General features: G+C 39.5%; 1 protein-coding gene across 1 annotated transcript in view; it reads right to left on the bottom strand.

Moving 5' to 3' along the window:
• Positions 1-9852, bottom strand: part of MAT1A (methionine adenosyltransferase 1A) — a 28727-nt gene extending 18875 nt beyond the window's left edge. The window contains exons 1-2 of the mRNA XM_030570881.1: positions 9517-9852; positions 536-613 (exon numbers count right to left, since the gene is read on the bottom strand). Coding sequence (XP_030426741.1) covers positions 536-613; positions 9517-9610 — 172 coding nt within the window. The 5' untranslated portion in view covers positions 9611-9852. The remainder of the gene's footprint in view (positions 1-535; positions 614-9516) is intronic.
• Between the last annotated feature and the right edge of the window lie 2604 nt (positions 9853-12456).

The following is a 12456-nucleotide window of genomic DNA, read 5'->3' as shown; positions in this document are numbered from 1 at the left end:
GGGAGAGGGGGACACCCTGACATTAATCCCCTTCTTCGCCCTGCCCCTGCACAGCAAGCAGGAGGCTCCCGGGAGCAGCTCCAAGGCAGAGGGCAAGAGCAGCACATGGCAGTGCAGGGAGGGACAGCAGAACTGCCAGCAATCAGTAGCCTGCTGGAACTTAGGAGAGGAGGGAGCTGATGGGGAGCTGCTGGTCCACCCTGGTTCCAAGCCCCCACCAGCTAGCTGCAAAGGGCTGCTCTTCCTGCAAGCAGTGGACAAAGCAGGTGGTTGCCAAACAATGTTAGAAGGGAGCATTGCGCAACTTTAAATAAGCATGTTCTCTAATTGATCAGCAACGTAACAACAAAACAACGTTAACCAGGACAACTTTAAGTGAGTAGTTACTGTATATATATCTTTGAACACAATAATTGGAATAAAAAATTAACGGGCACATGTTACCATTAACCTCCTACACTTACACATTACAAAGGGGGAATTACAAGCACTTTTCCATCTAGTCTAAGTGAAAGAAGAAAATGTGTGTCCTTACCACAAGCAACCTTGGCATCTGGATCTTGTTGAAGATGGGCATCTAGCACAGCATCGCTGATCTGATCACAGATCTTATCTGAAAGAGAACAGAACAATGTGTCTAAAAACAGTGTTCTCTACAGAAAATATGGACTGTTGACATCACAATGAAGTAGAAAATAGTTTGTGGAGCTGTTTTTGGCTTGTCACCTATCTGTCTAGCCAGCTAGCTATCATACTTATATGGCCCTCATTACTGTAGTTTCTAAGCTTATATAGATTTTAAAAACCTTATGACACATTGTCTGGGCAAAGAAGATACACAGCGATGGTGCCTCAACCTGTTCTGCATCAGATGCAGTATGGTATTTATCTGGTGATGTAAATTAGCACTGAATGCTACTTTACCTGCTCGTTTTGCCTGTTGACTTATGGGTGAAAAATGATGGGGACAGTCTTTCCAACAAGACAATATTCAGCTATTAACATGACTCCCTCCAGTCCTACCGAGATTATAATACATTTCTAGGTAATACAGCAGTTAAAGCCTAAGAAAGAGACATTAAAACAAATCTTTAAAGAAATTATAAACATCCATAGATCTCCAAATAAATAAAGCATATTAATAAAAGATGTATCCACAATAGAAAGGGCAGCATCTGGAACAGCCACTTCCCCCCAGCCAGAAAATGGTAGTTTGCCTCATCTTACTCAATAGGATTTTATTTTTCCTAACAACTGGTTTAATAATAAGTTCAGTTATGTGATGCAATTGCAGCGTGATCATGCACTACATTGCAGGAAATTCAGCTGCCTATTAGTTTTGGTCTCTAATTTAAAATTCCACAGTCCTGGTTTTAGCAGTGATTCTGTTTAGCAGGATTTGCATATATTGGATTCTGCTATTTAAGTTTCTGATCCCAGCTGTCCAAGTCTTTTTATTAGCTCCTAAATATGACAGGATATGTCACATCATTATTAACTTATTACTGCTTTACCCATCTCTGGGAATGCATTATTCTCCACAAAGTTAATAAAAATATCACAAACTTTTCTAACAGATAAATAGTGAGTCACCAGGACCACACACAACGTACAGTCCTTTCCCCTAATTTGAGAATACGGGCAACAGGACAGTGATTTGAAGCACTGACAGTGATTCCCTTCACTAGTCTCATAGGTTTACTAGACAAAACAAAAACAAACAAACAAATAAATAAATAAAACAAACCACACCCTATCAGAGTGAAAAGAACATCTCAGATTGTCCAAAGAGCACTATGTTTGGGAATTCTCATCCAGAAATGTAATCATCTTGTAGGTGGAGTTCCTATAGCAGATGTGCTGATTGTGTAAAGAAACAGCCTTCACTGGCTACAGAGGGAAAGGAAATATCTAAGAGAGTTGATAACAGAATTGTCTTAAAATGCCCCACTATTAACTTAACTCCTTTAGTTAATATTTTAATGAAAAGGTTGAGCTCTGCAAATCAGTGGTACCCTGTGTGGGTGTGCATATATCTAATCTAATCTAATCTAATCTAATCTATTTATATCTATATATAGATATATAAATATATAAAGTGAATTCTTCTCCAGATACTTGGACATACATTTGTCATAAAGACATCAATTTGTCCAAACGAATTACTTAATTTTCAGAAATGCAGAGCCCCCATAATTGAACCCCACATCAGCAAAGGTAACGAGAATTGTAGATGCTCAAGACATCTGAAAATCAGCCCACAAGAGTCTTTGGATTCACAAGCTTAACTGACTCACAGAAAAACTCTTCTATGAGCAATAAAGGTAGCCAGTGCATCTCCTCACCCAAAATGAATTTCAGATAGGCAAATATTAAAATTAGAGCAGGCCAGGAAACAATTTTACTGTTTCATGAATTATTTTCGAGACATCGAAAAAATTTCCTGTTGTGAATCAGGACAAAAAGCCCAAATCGTAAAAAACTTCATGAAGTAAAAATCAAAAACAAAAAAAATAAATGATTGGGTCAGTTGAAACATTTCATTTGATCTCTTCAGAACTTAACATTCCAATTGTGACTTTTTTGTCTACTTTTTTTACTCTACTTTTACTAAAGTTTCTACCAAAAAGTCATTTAGCCTGGAAACAAAAATTTTTTGTTTTAAAAAAGTTGAAATGACAATTTCAAAACTTTTTCTCTGCTCAATATTTTTTAAGTCAGGAGATTTGTTCAAACTGACCTTGTTTTGTGAACAGTTTGGGTTTCAACAAAAACTTACATTTTTTTAATGAAAAAATGAGTTATTGAAAAATTCCTTACCTCTTGTTAAAATATGTTCATAACCAAGTGAGTAGCAAAATAAATATGGTACTTTCTTACTTCCTGTTGTAAAAAAACAGGTTCTTCAAAAAATATCTCCCTTTCCTCTCCTATGCATCTTTGTAGCTCATCTACTTCTTTAAGAACATAAGAACAGCCACACTGGGTCAGACCAATGGTCCATCTAGCCCAGAATTCTGTCTTCCAACAGTAATGCCAGGTGCTTCAGAGGGAATGAACGGAACAAGTAATCAAGTGATTGTTTCATTGAAACAAATTAGATATTACTGCCATCAGCAGTGCTGCAGAGCCAATATAACTAGGATAGGGCAAGGTGGACACAATTATGTCTCATGCATCATCATCAAAACTGCCAGCTAATTGTGGAATGCTGAATGTTTGTTATGATGCAAAAGTCTGCAGAGAACCCAGCTTGGTTTTCCGTTCCTAGATAGAGTTTACAAATGCAGGTAGCTAGAAATCTCATTTGATCTGTAAACAAATCTGATATGGAAAACTTATATTAAAACTCTCAATGTTGTTTGTAAAGATTACCCTTTCTGACTAGAACTATGCTTCAAATATTATGATTATTTCCATACTTTACTCCATATGAATAGACCAGGTATAATGAATAACCCAATTGCATATTTTATATTTATCATTAAATACATATTTATGTACACAGTTCATGATATAAGAGATATACAAGCCCAGGATGGCTTATTAAACACAGATTTCTAAGACCATATAGTTTGGAATACTGCATGTTTACTTTATCATTTATTACATATGATACCCTTACAAGATCAGCTAATATGGCTTGTTACAATATTCTATGATCCACTGGGTAAGGATTTCATACTACTATATCTATGGAAAGACTTCCATTTTATGTACTTTAATGGACTTTGGATAAGGTCTGAAGCACATTGAGAGACAATATTCAGCTTTTCTGCATTCTACTTAAGGTGCATATATATCATTTTCACACTTCAAAGTGTGTGCCATTCCAAGGCAACCATGAAGTACTTACCAGACTCCCAATTTGAACTGATCAGAAAATGGGAGGGGTCCAGACAAGATTTTGACTTTTCATTAAAAAAATGAGATGTTTTTGATTTTCAACAACCAAAAACTGATGAATTTCAACAAAAACTTGAAATTTTCATCTAAAATCTGCCAAAATCTGAAAAATTTCAGTTTTCAGCCCAAAAAATTCAGTGTTCTAACAAAAAAAATTAAAAATTGGGGAAAGCATTTTCCACAAAAATTTTCATTTTGTCAAAACCCCAACTTTCCATCCTTCTCAGTGGAAAACTTTCCATTGGCCCTATACTCATAAAGGTAGCAGTAGAGAATGTTTCCCCCCTCCCCATGTTTCCTCCTGTTCTACTGTTTCTACTTTACAAAATACACAGGATTGTTAAGTTAAAAGACTATGACAATGCAGCATTAAGGCTGCACTGTTTAAATGAAAAAAAGTCAAAAGTGTAAAAGTGAGGATACTTACATAAACATGAATTCAGCCACACTGAATATATGCAATGCTTTGCATTTCTGTTCTCTTTGTTAAATGTGTTGCTTAGTAATATTATTGCATATTTTGTTAAATGTCATCAAATATACAGGATGTGCACAGTGAATAATTTAAGCCTGCTGTAAGAGTTTGCATTTTCTGACTTTCTGTGACATTTTACTCTGCAATATTAAGGTTTTGGTTAGTGGGCTGGTGTTGTTTTAATATGGTTGAAAACCTTAGGATGTTTTTAGTGAAAACTTTATTTTTCATTATTTTATTCTTAAAAGACTTCCTGATACTTCATGGAAAACTCTGAAAGGCGTTCTGTTTGGAGGCAATTCTGCTTAAAGTTACATCAGCCACTTTGGGTGAAGAGGAGGGTTTCGTTTTAAGTGCCAAAGGTTTGGGACCTGCTAGGCACTGTGACTCAGGGAGAACAATGCCTTCCAAAGCATAATGCACCATCATCAAAGAGATTCAGCATGGCTTCCCTTTCTTGGTCAGAGGGTTTCTTGGCCAGTCAGTTCTCCTGTACAATTCAAAGTAGAGCAGATCTTAAATGGCTTGTGACCTGGTGACCTGAGAAAACATCTCGCTTCCCATATGCAGTTGTGATTAGTGGAGGTGCTTGAATTGGAATTTGGAATTCACTCTCCTCTTTAGTCTACCAGACCTCAGATTTGTTAACCTTCTATGAACAAAATACCACTTTTGCATAGCTCACTTTTATTCTGAGATGTTTGTGAAGAGGTTAAGCTGCTGAGGTGGGAGACAGGGAGTTACTATATAATGTTTACTTTACACTCTTGGGTAACGGCAGTTCATTAATTATTATCAGATCTCAACAGTTTGTGCTGAATCTGGTCTTTTTAATACATGTGATGCATAGAACATGTTACAGGAGGTCATTCCATCTAAATAAATAAATAAATAATGTATTCGCTGTATTTCTCCTCCCTCTTATGTTAAGAGGGACGTTTATATGGAAAAACCGTCCAGATCACACCAGCTATAGATCTCGTCCAGGAGTTTTACTTCTTTGAGTGTTCTCAAGCACAATTTTGTGGAAATTATTCCAATGTCCAGATAAGAGAGGTATAATCACCAGTCACAAATGAAACACCTTTTCAAACAAATGTCTCAACAGTATCCAGCAGAGGAAGAGAAATGTGAACATTTTAGTGCTCTCTGTATCTAAACAGAATGTTCTAAACGTTTTCCATCAAGTGTTACCTTATCTGTAACACAAGGACTCTGTCATATTCATTATATTAATACCATCATGATCATTTAAAATATCTATTAATCCTGTAAAGAGGTCTATAACTCGGTTACAATCCCACACCTTCAACTAGAGGATCCACCAACAGCAAACCGAGGCTGCTGGATTTATTAATACTGTGCATGTGACATTAGCACGTGTAGACAGTGCCAGCCTTTTGCTTTTTCTGATTACTTCAATTTCTGCAAAGAGCCCAGGGTACAGAGAACATTGTGGCGATAGTACATAGTATGATTCTGTAAGTGGTACATTCTAATAGTATACCCATTTAGACGTGTGGAAAGATGGTGTGATCTATACATACACAGCTTCAACAAAAGCCAGGTCATTGACTGCAATGTCCAAAGAAGATCTTCTGTCCTCCCTTATGGGGACTTTGGTACAACTGACATAGTAACTTCCCCCAAAGAATCCATTCTAGATTTTACATCAAAAACTGGGAGCACTTTTATGAAGCACTGAAATATCTCCCATCAGTCACAGCAGAGAACACACTGGTATTCTTAAGCACCTCTTTTCCAGCAGAAATGTTTCTTTGTGCTACAGAATCTTTATATTCCAAGATGCACCAAGAGAAACAATGGGCATTTTAGACATTCCACTGACTGGAGGGGCTAATTACACACTGAAAAGGGATCACAGAGAAATGTTCACAATTAAACCAGAAACTATGCAAGAGTCAACTGGTGTCGGTTTTAGGCCTGGTCTACACTAGGGGGGGTGTTGATGTAAGATACGCAACTTCAGCTATGGGAATACCGTAGCTGAAGTGAAAGTATCTTATTCCGACTTACCTCCCATCCTCACTGCGTGGGATCAACGTCCGCGGCTCCCCCGCCGACTCCGCTATCGCCACTCGCTCTGGTGGAGTTCCGGAGTCGACAGGGAGCGCGTTTGGGGATTGATATATCGCGTCTAGACTATCCTTAGTTACAAACTCAAAACTCAGGATGAAATCCCAACCCCCCTGAAAACTACTGTTAGCTCCTATATGGGCAGTATTTCAGCCTCTGCCTCAGACCTGGACCTAGTTTTGAGAAAACCTAAGAAGATTTATGGTTTTGAGCTGCCACCTACAGAAATTTGTGGTTTTAGACAATTTTGCAGCTGAATGCCAAGTTTCACCTTATATATTTACATATTCTACAATACTTTAACTTATTGGGCTTGTTCTCACTGGAAACTCAAAGCAAAATTCAGGAGTAACTCCACTTTAAACAATAGAGTTCCATCAGTGTAAGTGACAGAAGAATCAGGGACGTAAATCCATGGGGGTGTAAACCAAAGTAAACATTGGCATCAACCCCAGTGGCTCAAATGGGAGATTTTTCAGTTTTACTATTTAGTTTTAATTTAATGTTTCAAATAAAAATTAGCTTTGGCTGGTTTATTCAAATCTGGATCCGGATTCAAAAGTCTTGAGAGGCTGTGGGCATTCAGAGCTGGACATTTGCTGTGGCTCATCTTTAATTAAAATTGTGTAACTAATTCCTCTTCTTCTCTGATCACAAAATTAAATGTATTTACAGGTAACAAATGCTCATCTGTTTCAGTGCTTTGTAATGTATAAGCGCTCCCTGGACTGCCTCTGACTTCTGTTACGAAGTGCTCATCAAACAGCTGATTGGCGGGAGAAGTGGAGCGGTAATGGTGTACTCAGGGAGGAGGCAGAGCAGAGGTGAGCTGGGGCGGGGAGCAGTTCCCCTGCGTGCCGCACCCCCACTTGCTGCAGGAAGCCCTCCCTGCGCCACCCTGCCCCAGGTCCCTCCTCCTAAATGCAGACAACGACTGGGGTGGCCGCAGATCCAGCCGCCACGGTCGCCACCGAAGGACCTGAAATGCCACCCCGCAAATGCTAGCACCCTAGGCAACCGCCTAGGTCGCCTAATGGGTTGCACCGGCCCTGCTTGGGGCCATAAAAACACAGGGAGTGCCGGCCCTTGCAGATTGCCACCCCAAGCACCTCCTTGGAATGCTGGTGCCTGGAGCCGGCCCTGGTCTGTTGGTTTGGAAAGAACAAACACTGGCCCATACGTTAGCAAAAACATTGACTCAAACCAAATAAACCTAAATATTTTTATATGGCGGAATTCAGAAAGCCCTGGCATGTTTCACCTTCCTTCTCTCTCTTTTTTAAATCTACAGCAAGCCTCCTTTCTCCCCAGAAATGCAATTTGAGACCTTCGGAGATCTGGCAATCACTGCTGGGGGAGATGCTGTCCACAAATCTTATAAATTCCTAAGTTTTCCTAAGGCCTGAGGAAATTCCAGTTACCCAGGAAGCCATGAAATGTGGGACTTTAAATAACACAGCCAGAGAGCTGGGGAGAGAGACAAGCCTGAATACTCAATGAAAAATCAACAGTGGTGCAGTTAGTCCACCTGTTGGTGATCAGAAAGGGAACTGGGGGATTAAGGTGATGCTGGGAACTGCAAAGAGGGAGGAGGACATCAGTGAAGCCCTTGAGAGCTGAGAGAGGGACTTTTGGAGACAAGAAAAGGAATTTAAGTCAGTTAAGCTGAAAGATGGATCAGGGCAAAGAATAGGAGACAGAATAAAAGGTGAAAGGGAAAGAAGTTAAGTGAAGCACTTTCGGATATTTATCTGAACCAAATCTCCAAACGCTTGGAGGCTCACCGTCACTGACTGAGGGAATTAAAAAATAATTAAGAGACATTTTGGACCCATCATCCTTGAGAGTGTTGCTTTAAATTAAAAAGCCTTCTTTAGAATGACATAAGACTCTTGGTGCTATTAATCGCCTGTGCTCTATAGTTGTTGAGCAAACACTATATTGGAATCTACCTTTCAGTTGTGTGTCATTGTTTGGTCTTATTACATCAGCCACTGACAATTGGGAAAGATCGCCAGACACTGTAAATTGGCATAGCTCCACTGAACTCAACAGAGATACACCTGTTTGCATCAGCCGAGGATTTGTCCTGAGGTAGCCAGTTAATATTATGGAGGTGAGCAAAAACTGGAGAAGCATGAAAGCAGAGATGGTTTTGGTTTTGCCACTGATCCTTTTCTTCTTATCAGATAGGTCATCCACACCTCACCCCCTGTCCAATTTCATTATTCACCCTTATATAATCCAAGTGAGTGCATAGACCTGGAAGGCATTGTCATGGCAAAAGTTAGAGGATGCAAAATGGTTTTCTAAAATACACATTAAAGGACATCAGATAGGTCACTGTCCTCTAGCCTCATTTGTAGGAATACTTTCTGTTGGCACAAACTGCATGTTCATGGCAAATGATCATTTGTTTTCAAATTAAATTAAATTAAAATCTGCTGACAATACATAAAGTTTAGCAAATAACTGTCCACTGCCTGCTTAAACAATTCCATATGTTTTAACAAAAAAACAAAACATGGGGGAGGAGAATTGGGGGGCTGCCATGTATAGCTGATAGGGCCTTTCATTTTTTACGGTTTTGAAATAGCCTGCTTAGAGATATTCCTGTCATTGTGACTGGCAGTTTTATGGCAGAACATGAATGCAGGAGAGTTTTAGAAAACGTCAAGGTTGTGGAACTCAACATGTGTGAAACTTGGGGCTATCAGAGATACAGTATGATCTCAACTGTAATCTGCTGAAAGAAAGATGCAAAACAAACAAGCAGGAGCAAGAGCAAATTGCCACATGGAAGGAACACACAGCCAGTTCACAGATATGAATTAGAGTGGCAGCTCACCATATCCTGCAGCAGCATTATAACTACCAGCATTTTTAAGTCTAAACGAACAAGCATCCAGTGGAAAAATAGTCCACCATCACTACCGCCCCATATGATAATACTGATATTGACTGGATTCTTCGCCAGACTTTCTTAAACAGATTTTAACTTAAAATATTCTGACTTGTACCTGCAGCCAGCTACTTACCTGGATGCCCTTCTCCCACAGATTCTGATGTGAACATGAAAGCACCTTCATCATTTACAGTGTGGTTACATAAGCCATCCACCAGTCCATTCATGATTTTGACACTTTTCCTGATGAGTTGATCAAAATAGTAGTTCAAGAGCTCTGTCTTTAGTGCCTTTCTCTTTCTGAGTGGAGGGACTAAACTTCTTTAACAGCAGAGCTAACACTTCTGTCAATTACTACTTTCCACAAAAACTTGAATTGAGTATATGAAGTAGGTGTACTCAGTGTGTGAGTGTGTGTGTGTGTATGCACTGATCAGGCATCTGTCTGAGGTCTGTACCTCTACCTACTTTGGCTGTCACTTTATGAGTTGCTCCTATATATGGAAAAGTGAAAGTGCCTGGATAATCATGTGAGGAAACTGGGAGAGCCCATTTCCTGGGAGGGGAGCAAGTTAATATTGGGATATTTCACTTATTAACTCACTTTTCAGTAACTCAGTAGTCAGCCTGTGCAAGATTGGTAACCATAAAGATTCAATTCAGCAGGAGTTAGTACAGGAATTCCAGCTTCAGTTCAGTTCAGTGTTTCTTTTGGTTTAGCTCTCCCCTAGTTTGGGGCTGTTTGCCGTGAGCGTTCTCAAGCATGTGTTGTGATCACACAGAAATAGAAGAAAGTTGTGTAAGCTTGTCAAAAGAGTGAGGGATGTAAGGTTTGTTAATATGAGTTTGTTTCCTGGCTTTCATTTTCATCTCTAAGTGTGATTTTCCCCTGGAAGGTCTTGTACCTTTGCATTCTTTGTGTGCTGTTCTAAAGGAAATACTGTCCATCACCTAGTACCTGAGTAATATAGATTCTGCTGATCTGATTTTGCAAACAATCTCTATTCAGCCTCCTCCTTCTTCTGTCTTCTCATTTGCTAATTAGAGTACATCTTAAAATTTCTGTAATTCCTACTAGTCCCGAGCAATTAGACATACACTGACTGCCAGCCCTTTCATTTAAGGGAGCTTGGAAACACCATTTTTCTAAAAAGGCTTTCCCAGTTAAGAAATCTTCATGGCTGTGGCTGAACTGCTTTGGAATGTATCCAACCTCAGCCTAAGCCTTGGGGAAGAAACAAAATATGTATATGTAGCTGAGATGCTGAGATCTAGTTACAAATGGATCAAAGGAAGCCATTGCTCAGGGTGGCTACTGAAAGCTTTTTTTTGACATGCAGTGTAGTTGTAGCCATGTCAATGCCAGGATATTAGAGAGGCCAAGTGGATAATATCTTGTATTGGACCAAATTCTGTCAGTCAGAGAGACAAGCTTTCTAGCCACGCAGAGCTTTTCAGGTCTGGGAAAGGTACTTCAAGCAGCAGGCAGCCAGTGCTTGGTGTAGGATCAGAAAGAGAGATTTAAGTGTGTGTGTGTGTGTGTGTGCACGTGCACATGCATGTTCATAGAAAAAACATTACCAAATACAAACTAACCATGACTATGAGCAGATACAGAGTCCCCAGCACCTACTGTGCCACTGCAAAAAAGAATCATAATGATTACCTCATTAAAAAAAATCATTATGGGTTGAGTCCAGTGCCAACTGAAGTAAATGGGAAAGTTTCCATTGACTTCAGAAAGCATCGGATTAAGCCCGATGATGTATTTTTCATCCAGTTGCAATGGTGATGTACCTGAGACATGGATCAGTACTGGACATATTGGTTGCTCCATATACGTTGCAAGTTAGACAGCAGCAAAGCTGTTACTCTGTCACTCTCCAATTTGGCATCTGACTATATACTTCTCCTCCACTGATTATTATGATTAATTTACAAGCAGGAGGAGGACTTGATAAGTCACTTCTGCTTCAAAATTTTGCTTTAATACATATTTGCACAAGTACTATATTCCTGAGACTTTCATTTCTGCATCCTTTCCCAAGAACAATAATTTACACCCGTAATTTCCTGCATTGTTTGCCCATATCTAATCACTATGGACACACAGTGGGGCAGCTCTTCACTTGGTGTCTGTTAGCATTGTTCCATTGCCACAGGATCTGCCCAAGTCAGTATGCAATGTGGGTAAATGCTGCATTGCTATGACTGAGGAAAAACTGATATGTTGAAAAGAAAAGTTTGTCATTTTTACAGGACCAAAGAGTAACACTAACCTAAATAGGTAATTATATTAACTCCTGTCATAAACAGATAGTTAAGGGTTAATGTCTCTTTTACCTGTAAAGGGTTAACAAACAGGGAACCAAACACCTGGCCAGAGGACCAATCAGGAAACAAGATACTTTCAAATCAGGGTGGAGGGAAGCCTTTGTTTGTGTTTGTTGGGTTTTGCTTTGTTCTCTCTGGGTCCTGGAAGGGACTAGACGTGCAACCAGGTTTCTTACCAGTCTCCCTGCTACAGTCTCTTATATATTCAGAATAGTGAGTATTTAGTAAGAAAGGCGGTTATAGTCTTTTGACTGTTTTCTGTATTTGCAAATGTGTATTTGGCTGGAAGTATTTTAAATTGTATTTCTGCTGGAGGAGGCTTTTTCTCCAGTTTCTATAAGCTGACAGACCCTGTAACTTTTACCATCTTAATTGCAGACATAACTTTTACTTTTTTTCTTTCTTTTTATTAAACGTTTTGCTTTTAAGACCTATCTGATTTTTCCCCTTGTTGAGGCTCAAGGTAATTGAGTCTGTACTTAACAGGGAAGGGGACAGGAGGGGAGAAGGGTGGAATCCCTTTGTTTTAGATTCACGGAGCTTGAATCTGTTTATCTCTCTAGGAGCCCAGGGAGGGAACACCTGGAGGGGAGGAGAAGGTGGGGGAACAAACCTAATTTCTCTGTGTTGCGATTCAAGGAGTTTGAATCACAGTGATCTTCCAGGGTAACCCAGGGAGGGAAATCCTAGGAGAGGCACGGGTGAGGGAAAGAGTTTACTTTCCTTGTGTTAACATCCA

The sequence above is a fragment of the Gopherus evgoodei genome, chromosome 7, assembly GCF_007399415.2.
Source record: "Gopherus evgoodei ecotype Sinaloan lineage chromosome 7, rGopEvg1_v1.p, whole genome shotgun sequence".
NCBI classification, from domain to species: domain Eukaryota; kingdom Metazoa; phylum Chordata; order Testudines; family Testudinidae; genus Gopherus; species Gopherus evgoodei.
The sequence above is the reverse complement of the archived record's forward strand: the minus strand, read 5'-3'. Positions and strand labels throughout refer to the sequence as shown.